The sequence below is a fragment of the Oryzias latipes genome, chromosome 12, assembly GCF_053564925.1.
Source record: "Oryzias latipes strain Hd-rR chromosome 12, Olatipes_Hd-rR_3.1".
NCBI classification, from domain to species: Eukaryota; Metazoa; Chordata; class Actinopteri; order Beloniformes; family Adrianichthyidae; genus Oryzias; species Oryzias latipes.
The window spans coordinates 27531559-27558102 of NC_136248.1; the positions used below are offsets into that span (position 1 = coordinate 27531559).

The 26544-nt window shown below is 40.4% G+C and overlaps 3 protein-coding genes across 4 annotated transcripts; 2 read left to right on the forward strand and 1 right to left on the reverse strand.

The window, feature by feature from the left end:
* Window positions 1–286: 286 nt before the first annotated feature.
* Window positions 287–4123, forward strand: ankra2 (ankyrin repeat, family A (RFXANK-like), 2). Its single transcript, XM_004074519.5, has 10 exons — window positions 287–414; window positions 497–588; window positions 661–985; window positions 1080–1238; window positions 1322–1387; window positions 2470–2567; window positions 2660–2785; window positions 2862–2928; window positions 2992–3072; window positions 3549–4123. Exons 3-10 carry the CDS (start codon window positions 703–705, stop codon window positions 3602–3604), a joined length of 936 nt encoding a protein of 311 aa, XP_004074567.1. The 5' UTR covers window positions 287–414; window positions 497–588; window positions 661–702; the 3' UTR covers window positions 3605–4123.
* A 2314-nt stretch (window positions 4124–6437) lies between these two features.
* On the reverse strand, window positions 6438–15819 carry btf3 (basic transcription factor 3). 2 transcript variants are annotated; one of them, XM_004074517.4, is made up of 6 exons: window positions 15695–15819; window positions 10177–10245; window positions 9941–10054; window positions 9663–9864; window positions 7531–7587; window positions 6438–6924 (listed from the first exon to the last, which is right to left on the reverse strand). In XM_004074517.4, exons 2-6 carry the CDS (start codon window positions 10243–10245, stop codon window positions 6878–6880), a joined length of 489 nt encoding a protein of 162 aa, XP_004074565.1. In that variant the 5' UTR covers window positions 15695–15819; the 3' UTR covers window positions 6438–6877. The 2 variants fall into 2 exon arrangements, with proteins under 2 accessions (XP_004074565.1, XP_004074566.1); XM_004074518.4 differs by having other exon boundaries at window positions 15632–15771.
* A 2906-nt stretch (window positions 15820–18725) lies between these two features.
* On the forward strand, window positions 18726–19772 carry foxd1 (forkhead box D1). Its single transcript, NM_001160452.1, is given in 1 exon segment — window positions 18726–19772. A coding segment is annotated over 1 exon segment (1047 nt).
* Window positions 19773–26544: the final 6772 nt, after the last annotated feature.

A 26544-nucleotide genomic window follows, 5' to 3' on the forward strand; every position in this document is an offset into this window, starting at 1 on the left:
CATACAACTGTTGACAATATCGCCCTCTGCTGGTAGAAACAAGGCAACGATTTAAAACTTAAAATTGTGCTCCCGTTATTTTAAGTGGATATCAAATAGATATTTTGATAAGAATTTTGTAATGGAGCTAAAAATGATTTTGGTCATAATGTCAGTCCGTGTGGCCGAGCTTGTTTAAAATCACGAATTCTACCGATTAAATGTCGGAAAAAATAGCCTTGTGGGCAGCATGTTTACAATTAACGTATCAACCTTTTGTATTATTAAATATATAAAGCTCTGAATTAGACGACAATCAACGTCAGTTATTGTTTCCGTGCGGAACAAAAAAAGGGGGAAGGTAAAAGTTGATGCACCTGCATGTGCAGACGCACCAAAACATAAACAGAAGTCGGGGGGAAAAAGCTTTACCGAGTAAGAGTCCTTTTCCTAGCTAATCATAATTTGTTAAATATTAAATTAATGTTTGTACAATACATTATCTGGTCTGTTACAGAGTTGGAGTGACCTACGAAAGGTTAACATAACAATGGCTAACATGCTAACCGGGAGCTAATAGTTTGGCTTTTGACTCACTCACTTCTTCTGGTGAGTATTCTACTTTTACACAGATTTATGGGTTGTATTAGATTCATTTGAACCGAATAGGTTGTATTTCAGGTGAGGAGGGACTTCTCGTCGTCTTAGTCGAAGCCCCGCTGGATGGATCGCGTCACGGTGTCGGCGGCGGAAGGGTCCGTGGAGGACATGGAGGGGATCTGTGTCATGCCGGATCTGAGTGCGATCAAGACCGAGCAGTCGGTGGGCGCAGCTCCAGACGACACGAACCCTCCAAATGTGGCCATGGGCATCAAATTCATCCTCCCCAACCGCTTCGACATGAATGTCTGCTCAAGATTTGTCAAGTCACTCAACGAGGAGGACAGCAAGAACATCCAAGATCAGGTGAACTCTGACCTGGAGGTCGCCTCTGTTTTATTCAAAGGTGAGAAGAAGAAAAAAAAACACAACCTTTGTCATCCATCAAACAATCATCCACATGTCAAATGAGAGTTTAATCAAATTTTTTTGTCTTCCAGCTGAGTGCAACATTCAGACGTCTCCTTCACCAGGTATTCAAGTGCGTCATGTTTACACGCCGTCCACCACAAAGCATTTTTCTCCCATCAAGCAGTCCACCACACTCACCAACAAACACCGTGGCAACGAGGTCTCCTCCACTCCTCTCTTGGTGCATTGTAAGAAGCTCTACTTTTAACTTGGATCTTCAGATCTGAAAAGTAAAAGTTACAAAAGTTTATGTCGATGTTTTCCATTTCAGCTTTGTCCATTCACCAGCTGGCAGCACAAGGGGAGATGGTATTTTTGGCGAGCAGGATTGAGCAAGGTACGCCGTTTTTTTCTTCTTCTTATTGTCAAAGACATTCGGCTCACAAGTTATGGAAGAAGAAAAAAATTGTATGAAGGCCGATGTTATTCGCACTTGTTTACGTATGACCAAGCAGGAAAACTGACGGAAATTCAAGTCGGCTACACGTAATCCGTGCGGCCACATGGCTGCAGAAGACTTGTTCCATGTTGCAGAACATTCTGGTCATTTTAAGTCAATTCCAGAATTAAAGTAAATGGTAAATGACGTATACTTGTATAGCGCTTTTCTACCTACAAGGACAAAGCGCTTTACAGTCACAGACCCATTCACCCTGTCACACACACATTCACACACTGGTGGCCACTCCACTGCCAAACACAGGTGCCCGCCTTCCACCAGAGGCAAGGTGGGGTTCAGTGTCTTGCCCCAGAAAATATCTACCTAGAAGTTATTGCTGCTTAACATAAATGTTGCTTTGTATTGTCTTAAGGACATTAGTTAGTTATTGCGTTGTGAGTTTTTGTGTTGTAACGAATTGTAGTATGTTATTTTGTGTTGTGCTGTGAAATCTAAAGTGTTATGACCCTTCTGGGCCACCGTACATTAGCGACTAGATGGGAAGTTCAGTTTTCATTAAACTGTGTATTATTTTGGACGCCCATCTTTCTTGGTGTATTACATGTATTTTTTTTTTCTTAGTCATGAGTATAAATAATATCAATATCCATTTCTGACTGGTGTGATCATCCACACAGCATATCTTTGACGCTGCAGCAGAATCACTTCTTGAAATTTTTTGTCAAGTTTGAACTTTTGATTTTTTTAAAGGATCCTGAATCAAAATTTTCCCTATGTTTAAAACTAAAAATTTAAATCCATTTTAATGGGTTTGTTAATGTGTCTGTTTTAAATATGTTCAAATATCTGACTTAGACTCAGTGATTTAGAGCGTGATGCTAAAGTACCCATTAACAGGTTTTTTTGTTGATAAAATTACGTTGAATTGATGTATTTCTGGAGTCTAAATCGAAGCGGATTGCGCCTGATGTCTTGACGCTTCATAGGCTCTAATTTTATCGTTTCTACTCTTTAAACAGAAACTGTGATCAACCTGAAAGACGAGGAAGGTTTCACTCCTCTGATGTGGGCGGCGGCACACGGACAAATAGCCGTCGTGGAATTTCTGCTGCAAAACGTATGAAAACTTGTCAATGACGCTGCAACACGATCGGACTGTTTCCTTAAATCATAGTGAGTCATTTTGCGCCTTCTTGCTTCTCTGTACAGGGCGCCGACCCCCACCTGCTGGCCAAAGGGAGGGAAAGCGCGTTGTCTCTGGCCTGCACTAAAGGCTACACGGATATCGTGAAGATGCTCATCGACTGCGGTGTTGACGTCAACGAGTACGACTGGGTGAGAATGCATTTTGGCCTTCTCCATTAAAGTCATTTAGCACGGATTTAAAGCATGACGTCTGTGTGGCTTTCAGAACGGCGGGACTCCTCTGCTGTACGCCGTTCACGGCAACCACGTGCGCTGTGTGGAGATCTTGTTAGGTGAGGGGGGGTGGTGGTATAAATATCTTTTTGTTGATTTAACCTAATTTCTTCTGCTTTCAGAGAGTGGCGCTGATCCCACCATGGAGTCAGACTCTGGGTTTAATGCGATGGACATGGCGGTGGCGATGGGACATCGAAACGGTGTGTGGAAAAACAAACGTGTGGCCGTTGGCTGCAGGTTAACCTGGGAAAAAATGTCTGAAACATTCTGTCAGGCCCACACCAATGAAAATGGCGATTTTAAAATGTTCTTGTGGCATTATCGGACGTATAGAAAGAAACTTAAGCTCAACATTGCAGTTGCAACTCAAATATTATATTTGGGGTTTGTCGGGGCTGTAAGCCAGTGAGAGAGAGTGTAAACTAATGGGTGACGGTGGCGCCAGCGGTCCCGCCCACATCTCAGAGGTAAATTTCTAAACAACTACTGCCACTCTGCAGAAACTATGTGCTAGAAAACGACAGGTTTTTGGATTCTGGCTAAAAACGGCACAATCATAATTACAAGAACGCTTTTACAATCGATCCAAAGATGATCAGAGTGGGACTTAATTTTTTTAAAAAAAGCTAAGATTTTGATGTTTCACAAGCAGTGATGGCCTTATTTGTGTGTTCAGTTCAACAGGTGATCGAGGGGCACTTACTGAAGCTTCTGATGGGAATCAGAGAGTAATCCTGCGTTTACCGAGGCGCCGTTTGCTCTGAAGAGCGTCCCGACGGTCTGCTGGCTGGAAGATTTCCCTCCTTGAGGAGAACGTTTCAGTGTTTGTCATTATTTATTCGACCGGGAAGCACACAAAGGTTTTGTGCTGTGAAGCTCTCACACTGTGCACTTTTTTTTTCTTTTTCTTAAATTAAAAACAATGAAACGGCTAAACAGCCTTTGTCACAGAAAGTTACTGCTCTGATTTTTGTTAGAAAGGCGAAAACATTTTCAATGAAATCGGTTGCATGGTTTTCCTGAGCAGCTGTGTTGTTTTTTTCTTTGTGTTGTGAATTTATTTATTTACTTGTACTGTAAGATTTTTGTGTACAGTGACGTATTCTACATGTCTGACAGTGAAGATCCTGATGTAAACCTGCAAGATTTTAGTTTGTCAAGAAGTTCAATTTTTGTTTAAAATATTAAATTTCAAATTTGAAAAATGTCAAATTTCACTATATACAATAAAAAAAAAGTTCAAATCTAAAACACGAGTTTTTTTTCTTAAAGTCCAGATGAAAAATTGTCAGATTTTGGAAAAAACGTCTTCTACTAAAACAAATTGACGTCATTAAAACAATATGGAAAATATGAAAAATTAAAAAAAAAGGTAAACTGCCGTATATTTTCTGTAACCATATGAACTGTTACACTTAACTGTTTTTTGGGGTGATCGTCTATAATTTAGTCGTTTCTTTTAAAACAAACTATAAATGTGGTCATTTATTCACTCGATGTCAACTTAGAACAGCTTTTCTTTTACTTCAGATCAAACATAAAAAGAAGTCATTTGTATTTAAAGCAGTAAATACTAATTTCTGTGTCATTACAAAACTAATTTTTATGTATCCAATAGGAACGTCTAAATTCATACCGTTTGTAATAGCATTGAACCGAATGGTGAGGAAGTGTCTTGTTGCATCATCTGAATTTTTATGTTGCCAGTTGTAAATTGAAGATGGATTTATTATTAATGGTTTTACAACAAAGGTTTGTCTTCATTGTTACTTGCTTATTAGCTGATTAAAACGTTTATAGTTTCATATTTTAAGGCGAAACAAAACCGTGACCCAAAAAAATGATTAAAAATGAGGTTTGAACCGAATTGTGGGGAAACCTTAAAAAAACCTTAAAATTGCACTTTCTGGCTAAAAAAAGATTTATAGATGACTTGTCACTGATGATGACCTGAAAGCAAGTTACAATAAAGAAACCTATGACGGATATGCTTTAATACTAAATAAAGACTTTTATAACATTTTGCAGCATTTCTGTTTCATATGAATGTCTAGTTCATTAGCTGCTTCTACGCAAATCAAAAAAATATCTACAGTCATCAGAGAAAAATAAAGCAGTCATATGTAAAATAAAAACTAAACAAAAAGGGTTTTGTACTCACTGCAGTACATCCTGGTGCTCCTTTGATCTTTTATTTCCCTTTGCTTAAAGGAAAAGCTTCTCACCCGCCTGTTTTCCAGCCATCTTTGCCATCCTTCATCAGCTGGAACAGGTGTGTCCATGTTCAGATTGACCGTTCACACCTGTCCCAGCGTGTCCAAGCCAACCAATTGTGTGTTTGTGGGAGGAGTCGGCGGCAGCGGCGGCGGCGGCGGCAGCAGCAGCAGCAGCAGCAGCAGCAGCCTGCCACTGAAAGTGTTGCCGATGCTGACGGAGGAGGGAATGGAGATGATGACTGCAGTTATCTCCAGAGTCCAGCCAAAAGAGACGTGTGCACTGATCCCATCATCTCTAATGTCCAACAGTGGGTAGCTGGGCGGGGTAAAGTCAAATGAGTTTTGTTGTGTCCACCCACCTGCCAATCAAAGAGAAGGAGTGCATCTTTCCTTCTGATTACATTTCTGGCAGTATGATAAAATCTACAAACGTATTGCCCATTTGACATTTAAAATTATAAATGAAAATACTTTTCAACAGGGATGTTTCAATTTTTTTTACCGGTACAACAAAAACAAAACCCCAACAGGACATAACAGCTTCAAGCCCTGACATTTGGAGTCTTTTTGTTAAATAAAAATGTCCTTTTAATTTATTTAGGTGTCGTTTAGTGCTCACAACACACCTGGTCTGTCCGCAATCAGCCTTATTTGGGCGTCTGCTATTTTGTGGGGGTAATTTCCCAGAAGTCTCTGTGGAAAAACCTACTGCACTCACTAAATTGGCAAATGTAGCCCACAATGCATTGCACCTGATATATTTCAGACAAATACCTTAAGACAAAAGATAGGACAAAAAAGATAAAGATATCAGTTTGAATGATTTAAAACAATGTAACTTTTTTGTACTAATCACTTAAGTCTTCATCATCAGAACACAGTGGATCCATAGTTTTCATAAAACGTTCATATTTACTGTGCTTTACTTCAGCAAAAGGGTGATTTGGCGTTTATATAAATGAAGTAGTAAGACTGTGTCCCCATTAAGCTTCAATCCAAGGCACTAGATCATCCTGCACTAGTCTTATTAGGGAGAAATGAGGGAATTCAGACAGACTGTGGTTCACCTTCAGCCAACTGTAATGGACCGGACTTGGTAGAAGCTAGCTTGTGATTGGACGTCTTCGTGTTTGCGTCACACATCCATAAAAGGGCAAAGAGCAGAAACACAACAGGAAGAAAAAACTGAAAGTCTGACATAAACCCAATTACTTCCTGATCGATTTTACTACTCGTTTACCAACATGATTTGGTTCACATCTGCGGTTTTGAGCCAACAGTCAGATTCTCCGTACTAGACTGATTTTTTTAATCCTTTAATCTGAAGCAGAAAAAAGACCAAACAGGAATCCGATTTAAGTTTTTCCGTTTATTGACAGTAGCAAAGGTTTCTTCCAAAGACGGTGGTGTTATGTAGGCCACAGAGTTAAGGATCAGTAACAGAGAAGGTACAGGTGGGAGGGGCTTGAGCACCACCGTTACAGACAATCTCATTCTAACATGAAGATCACAGAGCACAACAAGCGTTTGGCGTGTTTGATGGCAAAATGGACGTGTGGGGTGAGTTCTACAAACACCTCAACACTGCTAGTCTACAAAAATACTCAAAAGAATTTATAAAAAAGATCACTTCGGAAGATGTGGTTTGCTCTGGTGTTGCACATGTTGCAGAATGCCATTACGCTGTCACATAAATCATCTTTTGGATGTTTGAACTTTCCGTCTTTTGAAATAAAAATGATGTCATGCCCCTCGTGGTCTGGTTAGGTTTTGACACTTCCCGTCTGCTCTAGTTGGCCTCATCCTTGGACGCTTCATCAAAATTCTCCACCAGATCTAAAAAAACAGAAGAGAGGCGTCAATAAATCTGGAAAAAAAGGAGGAAATCCCTATGAAAAGAGCCAGAACCCGTTTAATGGAAACATGAGACTTCACGCTGCTCCGGCTCTCTGCTCATCCCTTCCACCACTACAAACACAGAGCGCAATCTGTTTGACACGTGAACAGTGCAGCTGTAAAAATGGAGGCAGGGAGCGTCAAAAAGTCCGATTGGCCTTTGAAACGCGAGACGTCGGGGCCTCAGAGGGTCAAAATGGAAATGATTCAAACGTGTTCCGCTCTCATCTTCAGAGGGAGGACAGAAAGGAAACGTAAACCCCCGAAAACAACGCTCCGATTGCAGAAAACACATGCCATCGTTTGCTGCGTCTGATGAAGACTCCAGCCTGAGAGGAGCGACCATTAATCTAATGGCTACCTCATGCGCTCCGGCCGTTTTCTCCCCAAAGAAAAGCAAACGCACTTTTACCGCCATCTAAACAACAAACTCAAACCTCTGGGTGGATCCCCTTTGAGTGACCTGTCATGAGCCAGGAAAAGGCGCTACGATGATTTAACTTCCACAATGTTCATCAGCTTACAGCTGGAAGGAGTAGAACTCACCTGGAACGTCGTCATCTTCCTCTTCTACCGCTGCAATCGGCGCTTTTCCATCTGCAGCTGCAGGGAAACACAGGTTGACAGGTTAGATTCAACACCAAGAGCTTCTGCATTCCAGGTCTACAAACATGACACACTTCAGAACCTGATGTGTTCAGACTAAAAGACTAGTTTATGTTTGCAGTTTCAACCTGAACTTCCCCCAACAAAAGAAGAAAACGTCAAGAATGCCATCACTTTTTGGGCACTTTAAATATTTTGACACGTCTCATTTCCAGTCATGCAACCATCTTAATCACCTACTTTAAATTTTATTCCAATATAAATTTGTCATCTTTAAATTTTTTGCTTTTTTTTTTACTTTATTAATCTGGTTGTTTTTTTTTTAACCTTTGAGGGTAAATTTCTCTTTGTCCTCTGTAAAATCTCCATTTTAACTTGATTTGTTCCCCAGATTTCCTGTAGGAATCATTCAAGTGTGGTTTAGATTTGCTCTTTACTGTCAAAGGGGAAGCAATAAATACCCATTTGGAGTAAAGATTTCTGGTTCTTGCCTGTTAAATGCAGATTTCTTTTATTTTGAAATCAAAGGCTCTACTGTTCTCTGGCTCATTTCTAATAAAAGAAACGTTCCAAGTACGTTTGTTTTTTGTAACTTTTGCTACTTTGGAGGTTTCAATTTGGCGGTCTGTGCAGCTGCTATAAGAAAATAGCGGATGGACTTTTGTCATGTGACCGCGGGACTTGATGTGCATCAAGATTGAGTCGCATGTGATTGGGAGAATCCAATCGTTTTCCAAAATAAAACTTCCCTGAGAATCAGATTATAAATGAAAACAGACAGAAAACTGTAGTCTGTTTTCTTCTCTGCGGGCCGTTACCTGCAGACTCCCCCACCAGTTGCAGTCTGCAGCTTGGTGACCGCTGCTTTACAGTTGCTTCAGCTAAACATGACTGTATTATTAGTACACTCAAGCAATAAGGGTTTTAATAGAAAAATAAAAACCTATAAACTGTTAAAAGGATAAAACCAGTGGAGCCAATTTAGTGGGTTCAGTTCCCCTTTTGGAGGCGTTTTGAACTCCTGTATCCACTGTTTTAAAAAAAAAAAACCTGACATTTCTCTGCAGTTGTTGAATGCTTTTTGGAGTTCAGTGTGCCAAGAGAAGAAGCTAAAGGCGGAGTAACCCTACACGTGTGTTTCTGACAAAACTGCTCAAGTCCCGGCTGGGGGACCTGTCACAGAACACCTTTCTGTGTGGAGTTTGCATGTTCTCCCTGGGCACGCCTGGGTTTTCCTGGGACTCCGGCTTCCTCCCACCGTCCAAAAACATGCTTCATAGGTTAATTGGTTACTGTAAATTATCCCTAGGTGTGAATGTGGGTGTGCATGGGTGTGTGATTGAGGTCCAGGATGGCCCCCTGCCTTCGCCCTCAAGTGAACGGGATAGGCTCCAGCAGCCACGTGACCCCGAAAGGGACAAAACGGATTGGAAAATAGGATGGATGAAAAATGAATGAATGTGTTTTTGACAGCCAAAGCTGCTCAGTAGGACCTGGTTGCAGACAACAGCATGGAGCTGGAAGTCTGAAAGCGGAATTCACGTCTCTTCTTCATCTACTCCCCTTTTTATGGTCCAAAAACCCTAATTTAGAAGGCGAGCCTAACAGTTACGGGGGGTTTTCAGCTTTTAGCCTTAAAACTTTAACACTGGAGATGTCAAGGCCTGCTTTGCTCTGACCAACTCCTTACGCGATGAAATCAGCTGATCGGCAGAGAAAAGCGGCGTTGCGCCGGTAAGCAACACTTCTAAGCGGCTTTTCACCAATATGCGTATCAAGTGTTGCATACTGGCGCAAAGTCGCTTTTCTCAGCGACAGAATACGCCAATTCACGTTGATCGTGTTAAGGGTTAAATTACGGTTGCAAACACAGGTGCCATTGCTAAAGCACAGCTGTAACAGTTTGACGAATCGGAATCCCTTTGTTTTTGTCATTTTTGAAAGGAATAAAACAATTAGTGCTTTTAACCCTGTTTTGAGCTCATGTTGCACACTGAACCAGTTATTCAAATGAAAACGTCTTAATAAAAGGTGCTACAACTCTGAAATCTCTGCATGCTGAGCTCCCTCACCCTGTTTGGGCAGAGCCTCTGCGAGTCTCCGGAGGCTCGTCAGGCTGTCGGCTCCCAGCTGGTTCAGGATGCCGGGCAGCATCTCGGTCAGCTGCTTGGTCTCAGCATGGCCGGTGATGGTGAAGGTGTTGGCGGCAAGGGAGGCCTGCACTTTGGGGTTATTGAAGTGGATGACTGTTCCTTGATTTGTAAACATGTTAACCTGAAACAGGGTTAGAATACGTTAGAACTGGCATCAACACAGACTAGATGACGGCGAGATGAGGTGACACGCCTACCTCTTCGATACCAGAAATGTTGTTGACACCAAGTTTCTTTAAGGAGAACTGGAGCTTCTTGTCATCTGCGGTAGCTGTTCTGTGTACAACCTTCTTCTTTCTGCGAGCACTTCCCTGTAAACATTGGATTACGCAGACTTCAGCAACTATCAAACACAAAGTCTTGTCGACACTTTTGGAATAAATTCTTTTAGAAAGAATTTTCTAAGAAACTACAATCCAGGGAAAAAGGTTACCTTTCCACCAATGCGAACTTGCGCTTGGAGTTTTGCAAGTTTTTCTTGATTCATTATTGCTTCTTTCATCTGCAGAACAAATAAAACATGATGATGCATCACTGCAGGAGTCCACATGCATAAACACAGTTGAAGCAAACTACAGAAAGAGAAGACAGCAAGATCCAAGACACAAACCAAAAGCATGCAGCTAATAAAAAAAAACAAAAACCCAAAGACAAATAGTTCTTTATCATTCTGTAGCTGGAGACGCATGCTTCAGAACAATTCCTGCAACTTTTTCTATGAACAGAACTAACTACATACAGACCAACCAACCAATAGGAACACAAACGGAGGTTTTTTTTAAAAGAATTAAAGTAAAATTGAAAATGTTATCCCTTAAGTTTTACTTTGTTTAATTTTAGTCTGACAGCACAAAGAAAAACTATAATTTTAAAGATATTTTAAGATATTTAACCTTCAAAGAAAAATAAATATCCGTTGACTATTCTTACAAACCTGGCGCTTATCTGAGAGGCCAGTGTTGCTATAGTAACGGACAGTAAAAGCTCTGGGTACTGCTTTAAAAGTCAAATGACCACAATACTAGCAGAAACATGGGGCTCCCTTTTTAGTAGTTCTATACGCGCGTTACAAGAAGGAGAAGGGGGATGTAAACACGGATAAACACAAACGGATATGACAAGTCATTGCTGTGTTTATAATTACTTTTACAGGAATGTAAAAGGCAAAACAATGTGTGCAGCAGTTGTGTCTTTGTTAAAGAGGACATGGGGACACAGTTGACAAGCCCTTTGAGGGCACTGCTACTTCATCAGTACTGGGATTCACCCTAAACCATTGAGTTTTTGCTGTCAGGAAACCAGTCAGGCACCCCTGATCCATTATGGAGGACATGTTATCTTGTATGGAATTTGCTAAATCAATATTCAAAACAGTCAGCGTGTCAAAAACTATGAAACGTTTTCAGAGCAGAAACAGACGGATATGTCTGTTGTTGCAGGCCAGTTCTCTGGTGTGCATGGATTTCACCTTTTCTAATAAAAATAAGCATTTGTATTCACAGCACTACATTGTATTTCTACAGTTTTGCGTGATACAATACAACTTTTTTTTTTAAATACCACAGGTAAGTCTGTTCAGATGAACAAAAAAAAAAAACTACAACATTCACAAAGCTCCTGCTTTAAATATTTTTGTTCAGAGAGTCTGAATAAACGGCAAAAGACTTAAAAAAACAAACACTTTCATTGTCTTTTGAGCCACTTCAAAATCCTGTGGTATTTTAATCATGATATAAAAATCAGAGTTTTGCTGTTTTCTACGACAGTTTTTGTAGAAGCAAAGACCTTGTGGCTCACCCAGGTTACTTTCTATACCACATTTTTTATATTTTTCCAACTGCATTTTTTCATCTGCTCCTAATTCACATTATTTTGAACAAAGAAATACTCATAAATACAAATTTGAGCTCTATTTTCTTCAGAATTGTCCATCTTTAGAAAAATGCCTCAAGAATATGTTAAAAATCACACTTTTCATTGAAGCAAATGGGTTACAAGTTTCTACTGACCTTTCCTTACTCTAAAAAAATGAAGTCTCTGGATATCTGGAAACATAGCCTATTAAATTATAAAAAAGCTCTGCGTAGAGCTAGAAGCCAGTACTATTCAACCTTAATATCAGAGAATGGAAACAATCCAAGATTTCTTTTTAGCACTATAGCTAAATTAACTCGCAGTCAGAGCTCAGTAGAACCACATGTTCCTGTTTCTCTCAGCTCTGATGATTTTCTTACATTTTTCGATAGTAAAATCTCAAATATTAGACATAAGTTAAATCAAGTTATTCCTACTATCAGCCCAGAACAGGCTGAAGCGGTAGAAATGGAGGCATCCATAGAAACCTCTGTAACATTGGACTGCTTCACTGCTGTGGATCAAGCGGAAATAACATCAATTATTACGTCCTCCAAATCCTCAACGTGTCTGTTAGACCCAATTCCCACTAGACTTTTTAAAGAAACTTTTCCCCTAATTAATGATCCCATATTAACAATGATAAATGCCTCTCTGGAAACGGGTTACGTGCCACAGTCTTTTAAATATGCAGTTGTTAAACCTCTTCTGAAAAAGCCCAGTTTGGATCCTAGCATCTTGGCCAACTATAGACCGATATCAAACCTGCCCTTTATTTCTAAAATCCTAGAAAGAGTTGTAGTTAAGCAGCTTTACTGCCACCTACAGGACAACAGCCACTTTGAAGACTTTCAGTCGGGGTTTAGACCTCACCACAGTACGGAAACTGCACTAGTTAGAGTCTCTAATGACTTGTTATTGGCCTCAGAAAAGGGACTACTTTCTATTCTGGTCCTGTTGGACCTCAGTGCTGCCTTTGACACTATCGACCACGGTATTTTACTCCATAGATTAGAGCAGGACATAGGGATCAGAGGATCTGCTCTCCAGTGGTTTAAATCCTATCTGTCTGATAGGTATCAGTTCGTTAATGTAAATGGCCATTCCTCTCAGTGCACTCGAGTCAACTATGGAGTCCCACAGGGCTCAGTCTTGGGACCGATCCTGTTTACGCTTTATATGTTACCCCTAGGAAACATAATCAGGAAACACAGCATTAATTTTCATTGTTATGCCGACGATACGCAGTTGTATTTATCCATGAAGCCTGACCAGAATGACCAGATAGAGAAACTGAACGCCTGCATCAGTGACATCAAGACCTGGATGACAATTAATTACCTCCTCTTGAACCCAGAAAAAACTGAGGTCATTATACTTGGTCCTAAAAACCTCAGAGATGCTCTGTCTGCTCAGATAGTCTCCCTGGATGGTATAAGTATAGCCCCCAATTCCACAGTTAGAAACCTTGGGGTTTTACTTGACCAGGATTTATCATTTAAGGCTCACATATCTCAGGCGTGTAGAACTGCCTTTTTTCACCTGCGGAATATTGCTAAGATCAGAAATATACTTTCTAAGAGTGATGCTGAAAAACTCATCCATGCATTTGTTACGTCGAGGCTGGATTACTGTAACTCCTTGTTAGCAGCGTGTCCTAAGAGTTCCTTAAGAAGTCTCCAGCTTGTTCAGAACGCAGCAGCTAGATTGTTAGCTGGAACCAGCAGAAGAGTTTACATCACTCCTGTGTTAGTTTCGCTCCATTGGCTCCCAGTTGATTCTAGAATTAAGTTCAAGATCCTCCTGTTAACCTATAAGGCCTTACATGGAATGGCCCCGTCCTATATTAAGGACCTCATAGTCCCTTACCAACCAATCAGAACACTTCGCTCGCAAAATGCAGGACTGCTTGTGGTTCCTAGAATTAGTAAAAGTACGGTTGGAGGTAGAGCGTTTAGCCACCAAGCCCCTGTCTTATGGAATAAACTCCCAGCTCATGTAAGAGAGGCCGACTCAGTTTCTACATTCAAAGCTAGACTGAAAACATTCCTCTTTGGACAGGCTTATTGTCAGACTAGTTAGTATTCAGAGATTATTTAACTTAATGTTAGTTTGTTTAAATTAAACTTAATAACTATTTCTTTTAAAAGGCTGCTAGAAGTTGAAGCTGGGGTAACTATGGTACACTGGGGTTCTGTCCTCTTTCCTTTTTTACTTCTACCCTTCCTCTCCTCTATTCTTGATCATAATTCATCATTTAGTTCTCCATGCCTCTGTTTGGTGCAGTGCGATTCATGTATTGTCCCTCTTTTCCTCTCCCCTCCTGGGGAGTGGGAGTGCTTCCAGACTCCAGTTGGCTCATCCGTGCTCCAGTTCCTGACCGTTTACCTCGCCTTTGCTCCTGCTCCTACACCTGGCTGTGGATCCTGCCTCTGGCTCATCTCTGGCTCGTCTCTGCTCTGTACCTGACCGAGTACCTCGTCTCTGCTCCTGCTCCTACACCTGGCTGTGGTTCCTGTCTCCGGCTCGACTCGCGCCTTTGACTGTCCCGATAACCACGGCTGGATGAAGCTCGTCTGCTGGACTTTTATATATGTAGTTGTAGATTTAGATAAGTTAATTCTTCTCTAAGAGTTCTGGTAAATCGCCTGTCCGTCCTGGGGGAGGATCCCTCCTTCATGTGGGCACCCCTGAGGTTTCTTCGTTTTTTCCGGAATCCGGTTTTTTTGGGAGTTTTTCCTTACCGCGAAGGGGGGTCTAAGGGCAGGGATGCCAGTATAGCTTAGTCAGTTTGTTAGTTCATTTTAGTATTTTTCTATTGAACTCTTTGTATTCGTGATCCTTTTGATTTCATGTTTTACTTCGAAGCCCATCGAGACGACTGTTGTTGTGATTTTGGGCTATACAAATAAAATTGAATTGAATTGAAGTAAATGCTATTTTAATTACATTATTATTCACTGTATTCATATTTAAAAAAAAGGCTGTCATCTGTCCTTGCTATTTCTTTTTAAATCACATTTTTATTCTAAACATGCGTCTTTTTTAATCTTCAAAAGAGTCTTTTGAACACATTTTTAGATGAAATTGACTTTATACAACGTGAATAAAATAATAAAAGCTACGCAACTTTGAAAAACAACACTAATTGAAAAATGTGTTGATTTCCTGGTACATGTATATCTCTGACTAAACTAAATTTTAAATTGCAGTCAAAGAGAGAGTTATTAAAAGTCCTAGAGATTGTCGATGTTTTTTTTTAATGGGTCGCAAATAAAAACATTTTCAGACCTGTAAGCTTTGTAATTAGACTTTAGTGCAGTCTTGGCTAATAATGACTAAATTAAATCAAACATTTCAAGTAGTTACTTTCAGTCAAGTATCTAAAAAAAAAAAGGAATAATTGAAAATAAAAGCAGGTTAATGGATCGGATTTCTAAAGGGCCCTTAAACTTGTCAGATCTAATCATTGCTGTTGGCTCAATGTTTTATTAAGGTAATCTCTAAGAATTCACATCACATTCAAGCTTTTCCAGTGCATACGGGGTTAGTTATTTAAAAAATGAACACAAACAGCGAGCAGGGCTCAGACAGACAGCGTGGGTGTGGTTATGAGCTGTAAGATCATGTTCAAACCGGGTAGAAAGAGTCAAAGACAAACCCAAAATACGGCTAATTGTCGGATTTTGGGTTTTTGTCGGCTGTGTTAGGCAGAGAGTTACCGATGGCCATTTTTCTTGATGTTATGAATGATCGAGCGACTGCGCACGCTCAGTAAGAAGCTGCTCAAAATCGACTGAAATGGTCTTTTAATTGCTTAATATGACGCATTTTTGGGTTACATTTGTATCTAACAACTCTAAATTTACTTTAATTGTAATGATTTTAAAGTAGAAGTTCCATGCTAACTGAAGCTAGCCTCTAAGCTAACCGAACGGCACGGCCTGTCAGTCACACTGCAGCACAAACCCTCAGCTGTTAGCGTCAAACCACGAAACAGCTCAGCCGCCGAGACGACAAAGACTCCAGTTTACCTTTTTCCGTCGTATCAGGGAGAAACAGTGCGGGGAAGAAAGTATTTAAATCTCCTCACTGACCTGTAAACTAACAGCAGACACATGCGGGGAGCAAGATGGAAGCGAGAGAGGAGGGAGGAAGTGACGTCAAGAAAGATGTGCGGCACAGGGTTTGGCGGGTTTTTCAGCCCCGAGTTTGGTTTTGCAGGTGTAGATCGTGCAGATCAGCCAAACGCTTTGAAAAAAACACTTATTAAATAACACTTAAAAACCGTTTTTAAACTCATTGTTTTGACTTAAGTGTTATCAAAGAAGTAAAATGTTTTATTTTAATGATTTTGATGCGGAAAGATCATTTTTTGGAATGAGGTGATTTGACTTGAACAGCAGTTTTAATGTGTTATCAATATTGTGCAACATGGGTGCAATATTGTCAAGTTGTGTATCTTTAACAAATTCTTCCTTGTAAATTTAGTTTACAATCCAACCCCAATCATTTTTTTCATTTTTTTTTTTGGTTCTGAGTGGTCTTTTAACTATGATAATGTCGTCTTGAGCTAAAAAATACAAAACAACAAAACAAAACAAAAAAAAACAACAACTACAAAAGACAAAAAATATAATAAAATAGTTGGGAAATAGTAAAATAATTTTTGGCTTACTTCTTGGAGCATTTTCCTTCAAAACACTCCAGTAAATGGTTTTCTTTTAAATGAGAGGGAGACCTAAATATGTGTATACTTCCATAGTTTTAATACTTTTGATTTAATTCATTGATGGCTACAGGAAAAGTCTATCATGGCCTCTCTGCAGATCTGAAAGCAAACTGCAGCTGGCCCTGGAAAGCTGAATCATCTTTGCTTGGGAGAGCTTTACAAGACTTTCATGGCTAGAAAAACTATGATGTACACAACAAATTGTACAAAATCAAGAAGTCACTCATTTCTTTAAACTCTAAAGTCAGATATAAACTTAAAACATATAACATGTTTCTTCTATCTTAATGACTTTGCTTTACTTTGAATTAGTTTCTAATTTAGCTGTGTTCAAACATTTATTTAAAAAAGAGTTTCTGTAAATGGCTACCCTTAATCTAGTAAACCCAAACTATAGAAGTGAAGGTATTATATATATACAGTCAACAGGTGTGGGAAACCTCTCCAGAACTTCATCAAATGAGAACTGATGCACACCATTTTTATCACAGATTTAATTTCATACCTGTTGCTATTAATAATAAAGAAAAATCTGGCAAAAAAACAAAACAAATATTAAGACTTTGATAATCTGATAACCTTCAGGGAAGTTAATGTATACAAATCTGGTTAAAAATGCCTATAATAATGACTTTCTACTTTAAAACATATTCATGTTGCTAAATAAGCTCAAGCTTGCAAGGATGATTGCTTTGTAGTTATATGCATATATTTTTAAATAAAATAATTCAATGCACCATCCTTTGATGAATTAATCGTAATTTCTATTCGTTTTGAAAAACATAATACAAGGATCTTGATCTCAGCTGTTCTGCAGTTTGTTTCCCGGCACACTGATGTACTGACAGCTGACCGCTAGATGGCGCCAAAAAGGAGAAATCCCAGAATCTCAGAGATTTTCAAGCCTTGTGCTGGAGAAACACAAGCATCACTTTTCTTTTAAGCAATCACTTTTATGTAACCTAGATGTTGCTCCATTCTGTTTTTAAACCATCATATAAATGATAAATTAAACAAAACGCACGCTCTTTCACTTTCTTAATTGAAAAGCCGATCAGTGTCCATGCTAAAGCTTTTGTCAAGTTTATTTATTTGTGTGAATTTATACAAGTATATATATATATATATATATATATATATATATATATATATATATATATATATATATATATATTTGTTTTAAGTGAAAATGTATTTCTAATGAAGTAAATACGTATTTAATATAGTAGAGACATACGTGTTTTTATCCTGAACACTTTCAGAATGATTCATTAAAATATTTTTAAATGTATAATTAAACTTGCTTAACAAAAAAATTCCGATTTGACCTAAATAATCTAGACTTCTAATGAAAAAACTCAATTTATATATATATATATATATATATATATTTATGTTTTTTTGAGAAGTTTCTTTTGTATAGGCGCGCGCGTCCTGCTTACATGTTAAACGCAGATTTTCCGCAGCGTTACTCCTCCTGGCGCATGTCTAATCTCTCCCATTTAATAACAAAACTTAAAAAACACCGTTTTAATATTTTAAAGGCTTTGGCGCTAAATTAAAACTATTGACACCAGAACCCACAGATCCCTCTTTTACGCGGCGCGTAAAAGGCCTCGTATGTGGGGCTTTCAAGCTCTGCGTGACCTGTGACTGATTCTACTTTACAGCTATTACCAATGGCTGGCGGACAATCTCGTGAACCAGCAGATCACGCAAACCGGATTGCCTGAATGTGGTGCACCACACCCTGGCAGTGGAATCCAACCCATTTAAAAGGACCAGTCTTTTCAAAATAAAACTCCTAAGAGTTTGTTTTACGCCGGAAATGTTTGCTGAAGTCCTATAAAGATTGTGTGATAGTAAATTATTTTAATGACACATTAAAACAAAGGAATCCGGGCACGATTTTAGTCGCATTTTCTCCAAAAAGCGTTTTTTTTATTTTAAAAACTGTATTATCTTTTTGCAGATTATTGCTTCAAATGTCAATTTCCGATTAGTACTGCAAACCAGAAAAAGGGAGACCAGGCCAAATATAAATTAAAAAAGTGTTCCCTCACAGTTAATTCACAGTTAATTTTCTTGTTATTTTTTTCCGCCTCTCCTCTCAATTGCGTTTGTGACGTTTCCTCGTCATGTGATCAGGCGGTCACATAAAAACCAGGCAAAGATCCGCCCCTTGGGTGAATCTGGTCAGTCCTATTTGTCGGGTTCTGCGTGCAGCTTTCACTCCCGCGTCGCTTCTTCGTAAAGAAAAGCTTTAAACATATGGAAACAGAAGCAGGGCTTTCTCTCAGGCGCGCGCTCACCCCTTCTCCTCATCACACGAGTTTTTGACGCTCGTGCTGCATCCCACCGTCCTCCTCCTCCGCTGGCGTCGGGACGCACGAGCCATGACTCTGAGCGCAGAGATGTCGGATGCCTCCATCCTCTCGGAAGAGACCGACATCGACGTGGTCGGGGAAGGCGAAGATGGGGACCACCAGACGCGCTCCTGCGCGGAAGAGGTGGCGCAGATGCACGACGGCATCCTGCTGACCGGCTCTCCATCTCCATGTCTGGACAGCTCCACCGCCTCCAGGGATACCTACAAGCCGGCGGGTAAGAACACCCTGGTGAAACCCCCGTACTCCTACATCGCCTTAATCACCATGGCCATCCTGCAGAGCCCCAAAAAACGCCTGACCCTCAGCGAGATCTGCGACTTCATCAGCAACCGCTTCCCTTATTACAGGGAGAAGTTCCCCGCCTGGCAGAACTCCATCAGACACAACTTATCCCTCAATGACTGCTTTGTCAAGATTCCGAGGGAGCCCGGGAATCCCGGGAAGGGGAACTACTGGACTCTGGACCCGGAGTCGGCTGACATGTTTGACAATGGGAGCTTTCTGAGGCGCAGGAAACGCTTCAAGCGGCAGCAGGCGCAGGACCTGCTGCTGCGGGAGCACAACGGCTTTCTCCCCGCCGCTGCGTACGGTTACGCACCTTACGGCTGCGGCGGATACGGCCTGCAGCTGCAGTCCTACCACACACACTCCGCGCTCTTTGCTTTCCAGCAGCAGCAGCAGCAGCAGCACTCCAGGCATTCACACACAGGAACCCTTATCCCCTCACCTTCTCTGATGCCCCCCAGCACGGACTTAACCAGAAGTGGTCGCTTTTATCCCCAGCTGGGCTCCAGTCTGGGCTCCTCCGGCACGCAGGCTGCGTCCCCGGCGCACAAGTCCGGTTCCCCGGTGCAGCGCTCCCCCTTCTCCATAGAGAGCATAATCGGAGACTCGCTCAGCCCCTCGCGGACTTCTCCGGTCGTTGTCCCGGTCTTACCCTCGTCGTTGGGGCTCTCAGGGGCCGCTCAGCCGCAGACGGTCCACCCCGGAGCGGTTTTACACCCAGTCGAAAACTTTCCGGGCAGAGTGGCGGGAGGCACCGGCGCCTGCTGAAAAATAAATAACTGACCAAGAAACTTTTGAAAAGATATCAACAAAAACACAAAAACGCCCCTCTGTGAAGGTAGGAGGATTTTTGTACGTTTGTTTTAAAAGCGCGCAGCTGAATGACGGACATGCAGAACACAAATTGTGCCTATATTCATGCTGTTTATGAAGATAGCCTATATATTTATGTTATGAATTTTTTTCTCTCAGTGTGAATCAGACTCTTTTGATGACAAACTGTTCCTGTTTTTATTTTCCATGAGGTGATTCAGTCACTGCGTCTCAGGACTTAACCTATCCTAAATGATCACATGTTAATAAGTCATGTGCTAATTCACGTTTTGGTGTCAAACACAAACATGTTTTGTAAAATCAAAACTTAAAAGTTTGGAGGTTTTGATTTGAATTTTGTATTAAAAAAGAAAGAACGAACATTTATAATAATGATTATATGCAGTGTGTTCATTTCAGTTATAAAACATTGTACATTTTTGGCAAGCATTGTGTAACTGAAGTGTGATATTTTTACAATTTGTTTTACAACTAAAATAAATATCATTTTGCAAGAAAACAAACGGAAATGTATTGATTTCTGGGGCCTTTTTGCGCACGCGTGTTTGGAGATTCGTGTTTCATCCTCATTTTTGTGCACTTCATGGTTGCTTTTGGACTTAGCTTTTTTTTAAGTTCAGTGGCTGTTGGATACTTTTTTTTGCGTTTCCATTTGACCTTTCCCACACTTATCCTTGTTAATTACAGTAAGCGGACATGGAGGGTGTCAGCCGGGTGAGACAACAAGGGGCCGCATTTTGCAACGTTTGCAGCTGTGTTGATGTCGACAGCTGCGCCACATTTGGAGGAAACTCTCCTCAAGCTGAATATTTCATTATCTGCTCCCGTTTGACACGTGAAATTGGGATCCTGTGGGGGTCAGCTTGGGCTGAGACTGTAAAATCCACACGTTGGTTTATAGTTTTTCCTCATATTTCTTCAATGAAAAACCAAAGAAACTGCGCATTTTACGCAAAATCCTGCTCGGTTTCCAGCTCTCCTGCTGTCACATTTGCTGTCGCGATGCTGCACGTCAAGACCTCTCAGTGTAAAATTTTCATCAGCCCTTTATGCGGCCTTTACTGTACACTTCCGTGACTGGATGTGCGCTCCCGCCGTCTGTGTCCACTGAGCCAAAACAAACGTGTAGTAGATGGCTAAATCGGTGCAGCGCTTTAGAGCCAGTTCAGTAGGCCACGAGAGGACAGCTATTGCGTGATGATGCAACACGCAATGAGAGAGAGAAAGACAGCCAGGCGCGCACGCACCAAAGAGGAAGAGGAGGAGGAGGAGGAAAGGGGCAGCAGGGAAGAAGGTCAGCTGGACTGTTTGTTCACTTGAGGTGAAACAGGAAGATTTGGAGTTTGGGACGCAGATTTACGTCATTCCCTACAATCATTAAAGAGGGATGAGGACAGAGAATGCACACATCGAGTAACTTTGCATATTATGAAAAAACATGTTGCCCATAATTAACCTTAATTTCCCATCAAGTGCGCGTTTTGTGACACGTGGAGGTAGTGCGGAGGAAGTTGTAACGAGTTTGCGTATATATAAGGGTGGTTGTTTTGTTTTTACGCTCCATTTGCAGAAATCGCGCTGTCTGGGAGCTAAAACCTGAAGGAACGAAGGCCGTTTTTCTCGAGGAAGGCCCAAAGTTGGCATCACATAAAATGTACCTGAACGCAACTTTTAGAGGAAATCTAATAGCTTTCCCTTTATTTGGCAGCTTTCCGGTCAATCCGTTGTGGCTAAGCCCAAAATGTGTATTTTTCCTGTGTTGCTGTTAGATAAAGACAGAAGAAAATGCTACAATATTTTGAAAAATCATACACTCATAATATAAATACATTATAATACATTTAATATATTTTAAATGTGTCATATTTACGCACTTGAAACATCTTCCGATCATTGTTGTCGGTGTTTATTTCATATAATTCCCACCAATTTTTACCGCTTCTTTACATTTTTGAGTCCTTACCTATAGAACACGTCCACACAATCAAATAAAAAGGGTAATTTGGAAACAAAATTTCAAAAAAAAAAACTGATTCTGCGTGTAACAACGAGGTTTCCACAAATTGCTGGACTGATCTTGTTAAATGTTTTGTCGGGAGCCGAGTAAAGGTATAATCCCAGTGCTTAAAAAGGCAGCTTTAGATGTCCTGGATCATGTGGCCATCAGCCTCCTTGAGCATGACTGAGGCTCAGTTAGCAGTTTATCCTGCTGGGTCACAGGTCATGAAACACAACACTCACAGAGGAGACACTGGCTGCTGCGTAAAATGCGCAAAAGCGGCTCACAGTTATTATTCATGAGCGGAGAGAAATAGAAGTAAATAAAATCTATTGGGACGTTTTACTTTAATAATGGAGCAGAATTTTGCTTTGAACACAAACTGACGCAAAAATCTGAAAAATCAGACGTGCAAATTGGGATATATCGCATGTTTCAGTTTAAAAGTAACAAACAAACAAACAAACAAACAATAAATAAAAACATAAACACACTAATGATTGTAAGTAAAATATGACTTAATTGTTTTTTACATTTTCTGTTTTAAACTATTGGGATTTTATTTTGGTTTCTGAAATATTACGTGACCCAAAACGTAACAATTAATTTCAGCTTTTTCTTAAAACCACAAATATTAAAAAAATAATGCAGAAAAATACGGTTTGTTGAATTACAATGTCTTTATTTACTTTCTGAAAATATAAGTTACAACATATTTATTAAAAAAACCTCCCCAAATTGCATCGTTTATATTTTTGAAATATTATTAAAATATCATTTTTCATTTGTTTTATTTTGAAAAATGTGAACAGAAAAATGTGGGTCAAAAAATTAAATTGGAAATTATGTTGAAAAAAAATCACTTGAATAAGAAAAAAAATATCACAATTGATTATAAAGTTAATAAATAAATTATGGACATGATTACTGTATTATTAATATATTTAATAAAAACTTGGAACAGTGTCTTTCTTAAATACAGGGGGAGTACTATATTACCTCCCACCTCATAAAAAGCCAGAAATAATAGACCCAAAATTCTACTTTTTAAAATATGCCAACTTAACCCTGATGTCTTCAAACTTTATTTAAAAAAAACACATTTCATGCAACTGAAAGTGCTTATCTACTATCTCAATTCTACCATATTTGACCTCTGAAATGACCAATATTTATATTTTTCTTCTCTTTGAATGATTCAGAAAATATTTCATTCTGAAATCTAAATTTTTGAAATTTGAGGGAAGCTAACTGCTTTGAAACTTGTTACTTTAAGATTTACCTTTGTACAACTTCAACTCTTTGTTGGATTAAAACTGCTGCTTTTTTAAATTACAAAATATATACTTTTTTGGTGTTGCTAAACTAGAAATGGGTGATAAGAAGGAATGAAATGATTCAAAAGAATGAGGTGCAGAAAGTCTCCATCTGCTGTTAAGAATGAGTCCTCTCTTTAATCCCGTCTCTCCAAAAGCAGCTCTGCTTTCCACCCCATTAAAAAGTTTGGGAACTAATGGCTCCTTTGCATATTATCCTAATTAGAGGCCGCTCAGGACCTCAGGGACCGTCTTTTTCTCTTTTCCTGTGATGCCATCCCTGTTTTCTTCTTTTTGTCAGAGCAAAGCTTCCTTTATCTTGACGCAAAGTTGTCTCCATCCTGCAAAAGACCAGCATGCAGCAGCAGAAATGAGCAAAAGCATGGGGAGAATTTTAACAGCAAAAAAAAAAAGAAAACAAAAGAGATGCATGAAGTGCCGTTTGACAGTGGGATTGAGGAGCCTGGCTTGGGGCCACCTCAGTGCAGACGGGCCGGGGGAGAAACTCTGAGCTATCACCACATCATGAAGTGCAAGCTCATACGTCCTTACACATAATTTATTTAGCTCGAAAACTTTTTGGGGTGTTTTTATTTATTCTACGTCTTGCCTGTCTCACCCCGGTGTGAACCTTCAGATCCGGCATCTGCCGCAGAATTATGTTGCAGCCTCTCACCGCATTTTTCACTTTTTTAGCCCTGCGCGTGTTTGCTTTGGCATGCTATGGACTCATGCAAACAACCCGGGCTCGTAGCTTATCCATCACGCTTGTGCAGAATGTGATGATAAAATAACAGGCAGCTTGAAACAAACCATTTGTTACAGGCAGATTTATTATTCTGTCCACTTGAAACGAAGCACAGAGGTTACTTGGAAAACTCCTACTTAGGTTACAACAATAAACAGAAGAGAAATGGGCCTCTTTTTCTTCATGGTCACTCCAAAGAGCCAGGAGCTGGGCAGCTGTGGGATGTCACTGCAACATCCTCTGACCATTTGCATCCCAAACCCCATTAAGCATCCGTGCCTTCACTAAGGAAGCCCTGCTTTGACTACCAGCTTCAGGCATGATTACTTACATGCAACAACGCCTTTCGGTCATAAACACTTCAGCGAGCCCCAGCAGCCCGTTCATCATGGCGACACCCACAGGTAACCCAAACCGAGAGCACTCGGAAATAGACGGGAATCTGCACAACGAAGCGACAATGTGTGTTTAAAGTAGATGGAGTGTGCTTTTGTTTTCCTTCTGCATGTCCTGCATGAAGTCACGGATAACTCAGTAATGAAGGCCTTGTCACTCAAAAGGAAAAAACATCACTGGAAGCCACCCATGTGGCTCCCGACTTTCCCTCCTTAAATATCCTCCCCCCAAGCATTCCCTTCTGTTTGCCTTCTTTCCATCCTCCTCCTCCAGCTCCCTTTCCCTCTCATTGACTCCACCGCAGAGTGTCTACATGGCAGATGACTCGCTTCTCCTCGAGGAGCAGGGGGAAACGCCAGAGTCGGGCCTTTAAGTGGCTGGTTTGAGCCGTCCCCTCAATTGACTTATTATGTTTTTTTTTTTGGAAAGCCGCCCAAATCCGTTCCACTCTTCGACAGACATCTCGCACAGCAACGCATCGACCCACAATTAGATCCAGAGATTTACACACACACGACTCTGCCAGAATGTGTGCCACATAAAAGTTGGAACCCAAACTCCCTGCAACATATTAAGAATCTTTGATTTCCTGTGAGCACGCTGAGTGGCTGTGAGACGCCTTCGAAGCCAAAATCGCCAACTCAGGTCCTTTTTTTTTTAATGCCGTCACGATTAGCTAATCCCAAAATTGATTTGTGGAGTTCTGAGAAATGTGCACCAGCTCACGGGAGTAATTGAATGTTTATTTTCCAACACATTCTGAATGTTTATAAGAAAAACTCACAGTCAGTCTCGACTGTCATCTTAGAGGAATTTTCCAGCTTAGCTTTTCACCAAACTGTTCTCCATTTCCTCCTTTCTCCTGCAGTTTTGATGAATGAAAACATGCACCTACTGCGCAACACCAATGTTGGCTCTCTCAAAGGGAGAGGGAGGGGAGTGAAAGTGTAAAAACACCTTCAATCCTGCTTAAACTCTCTTGTTGTCGTGAGAAGAAAGGTTAAAACCCCCATTAGTACGACCAACTTTCCAGATTTTCTTTGCTCTGCACTTCCTGGCACGGTGCTGGGTGCTTCCTCCGTCCTTTCACAACATTTTCAGGGGCCTCTATGAAAGCATGACTCTAGGATTTCTGCCATTTCTAGAGCTATCCCTGCTGGACAGCAATAGATTCAGAGCACCAAGTGATAAGCTGCATTCAACTTATTTTAAAGATCCACTCCTATGAAAATGGTGTTTCTGGTGTTTCTAACATGTCCTTGTAGCATTTTTCTGATGATGGAGGATACATGTAAAGAAAATTAAGCTTAAAATTGTATTTCTGAGTATATCTTTATTCTAATCATTGTAAATCAGGAGCAGATGAAAACAGGCAGTTTAAAAAAAAAGAGCGTTTTTATGACGCTGAAAAAACGCCGGGTGGGCAACAAATTCTCTGCTCTGCTCCATTCTGATGCATCCACTTGTAGAGGACTAGATCCATACCACATTTTTCGAGAGGGACCTGGCTGTAGACAATAAGGCGCCTGAAATAATCGGTCGGAAGCAGAAATGATACAACTTAACCCAACCCAAAGTGTTCAGAATTGTGAAAGAAAAAACTTTAATTAAAGTCTATATTGGGAAAAACCTAACTGTAAGGGTCACCTGCGTTTTTTTCTCGAGAGATAAGGGGAGACTTCCATTCTGGCCGTTGATATCTGCAGCCAGGTTCTCTTGAAAGTACTGGTTGCAGTTTTTTGCATAGTTTGGCTGGGGGAGTGACTTCTACTCAGGTGTGATTTATGTGAAAATGTGTTAATGTGAAAAACAATTAAATAAAAAGCAACAACCACTAGAGGGCACTGTAGGCGTGTATCAATATTTGGGATTGACAGCAACCTAGAAGAAGAAGTGTTAAGCTGAATTTGGCAGAATTGTTCCAAAGCAACACAGAAGATGAACAATTCAACAGATTTAGTAAATTGAAGTGATGTAAAGAGTTTAGTTGACTTATTGGCGTGTTTTTTAGGCTATGGTTATCTATAGTTATTGTTCATATGTTGTGCTAACAAACTAGATCATCAATGTGTCTAGCTGCGTTCACACTGTAGGTGATTCACGCGGTGGAGGTGGCCAGTTTCAATGTTAAATCAATGGTCCAGCGGCGCAATTTGAGCAACGGGTGTGGCGCAAAGGTCTGGCAGTGGTGCGATTTCAGGCCTGAGTTTAAAAAATCTGATCTCTGGGGAGGTCGCCGTGTAGCAT

Excerpts from the sequence above, each read along its gene's own strand:
- btf3 (XM_004074517.4), bottom strand. The coding sequence starts at position 10,245 with ATGAAAGAAGCAATAATGAATCAAGAAAAACTTGCAAAACTCCAAGCG. Across the intron at positions 9,865-9,940 it reads ACATTTCTGGTATCGAAGAG|GTTAACATGTTTACAAATCA; the intron begins GTAGGCGTGTCA and ends ACCCTGTTTCAG. Across the intron at positions 6,925-7,530 it reads GGAAGATGACGACGTTCCAG|ATCTGGTGGAGAATTTTGAT; the intron begins GTGAGTTCTACT and ends CTGTTTTTTTAG.
- ankra2 (XM_004074519.5), top strand. The coding sequence starts at position 703 with ATGGATCGCGTCACGGTGTCGGCGGCGGAAGGGTCCGTGGAGGACATG. Across the intron at positions 1,388-2,469 it reads GGCGAGCAGGATTGAGCAAG|AAACTGTGATCAACCTGAAA; the intron begins GTACGCCGTTTT and ends CTCTTTAAACAG. Across the intron at positions 3,073-3,548 it reads GGCGATGGGACATCGAAACG|TTCAACAGGTGATCGAGGGG; the intron begins GTGTGTGGAAAA and ends TTGTGTGTTCAG.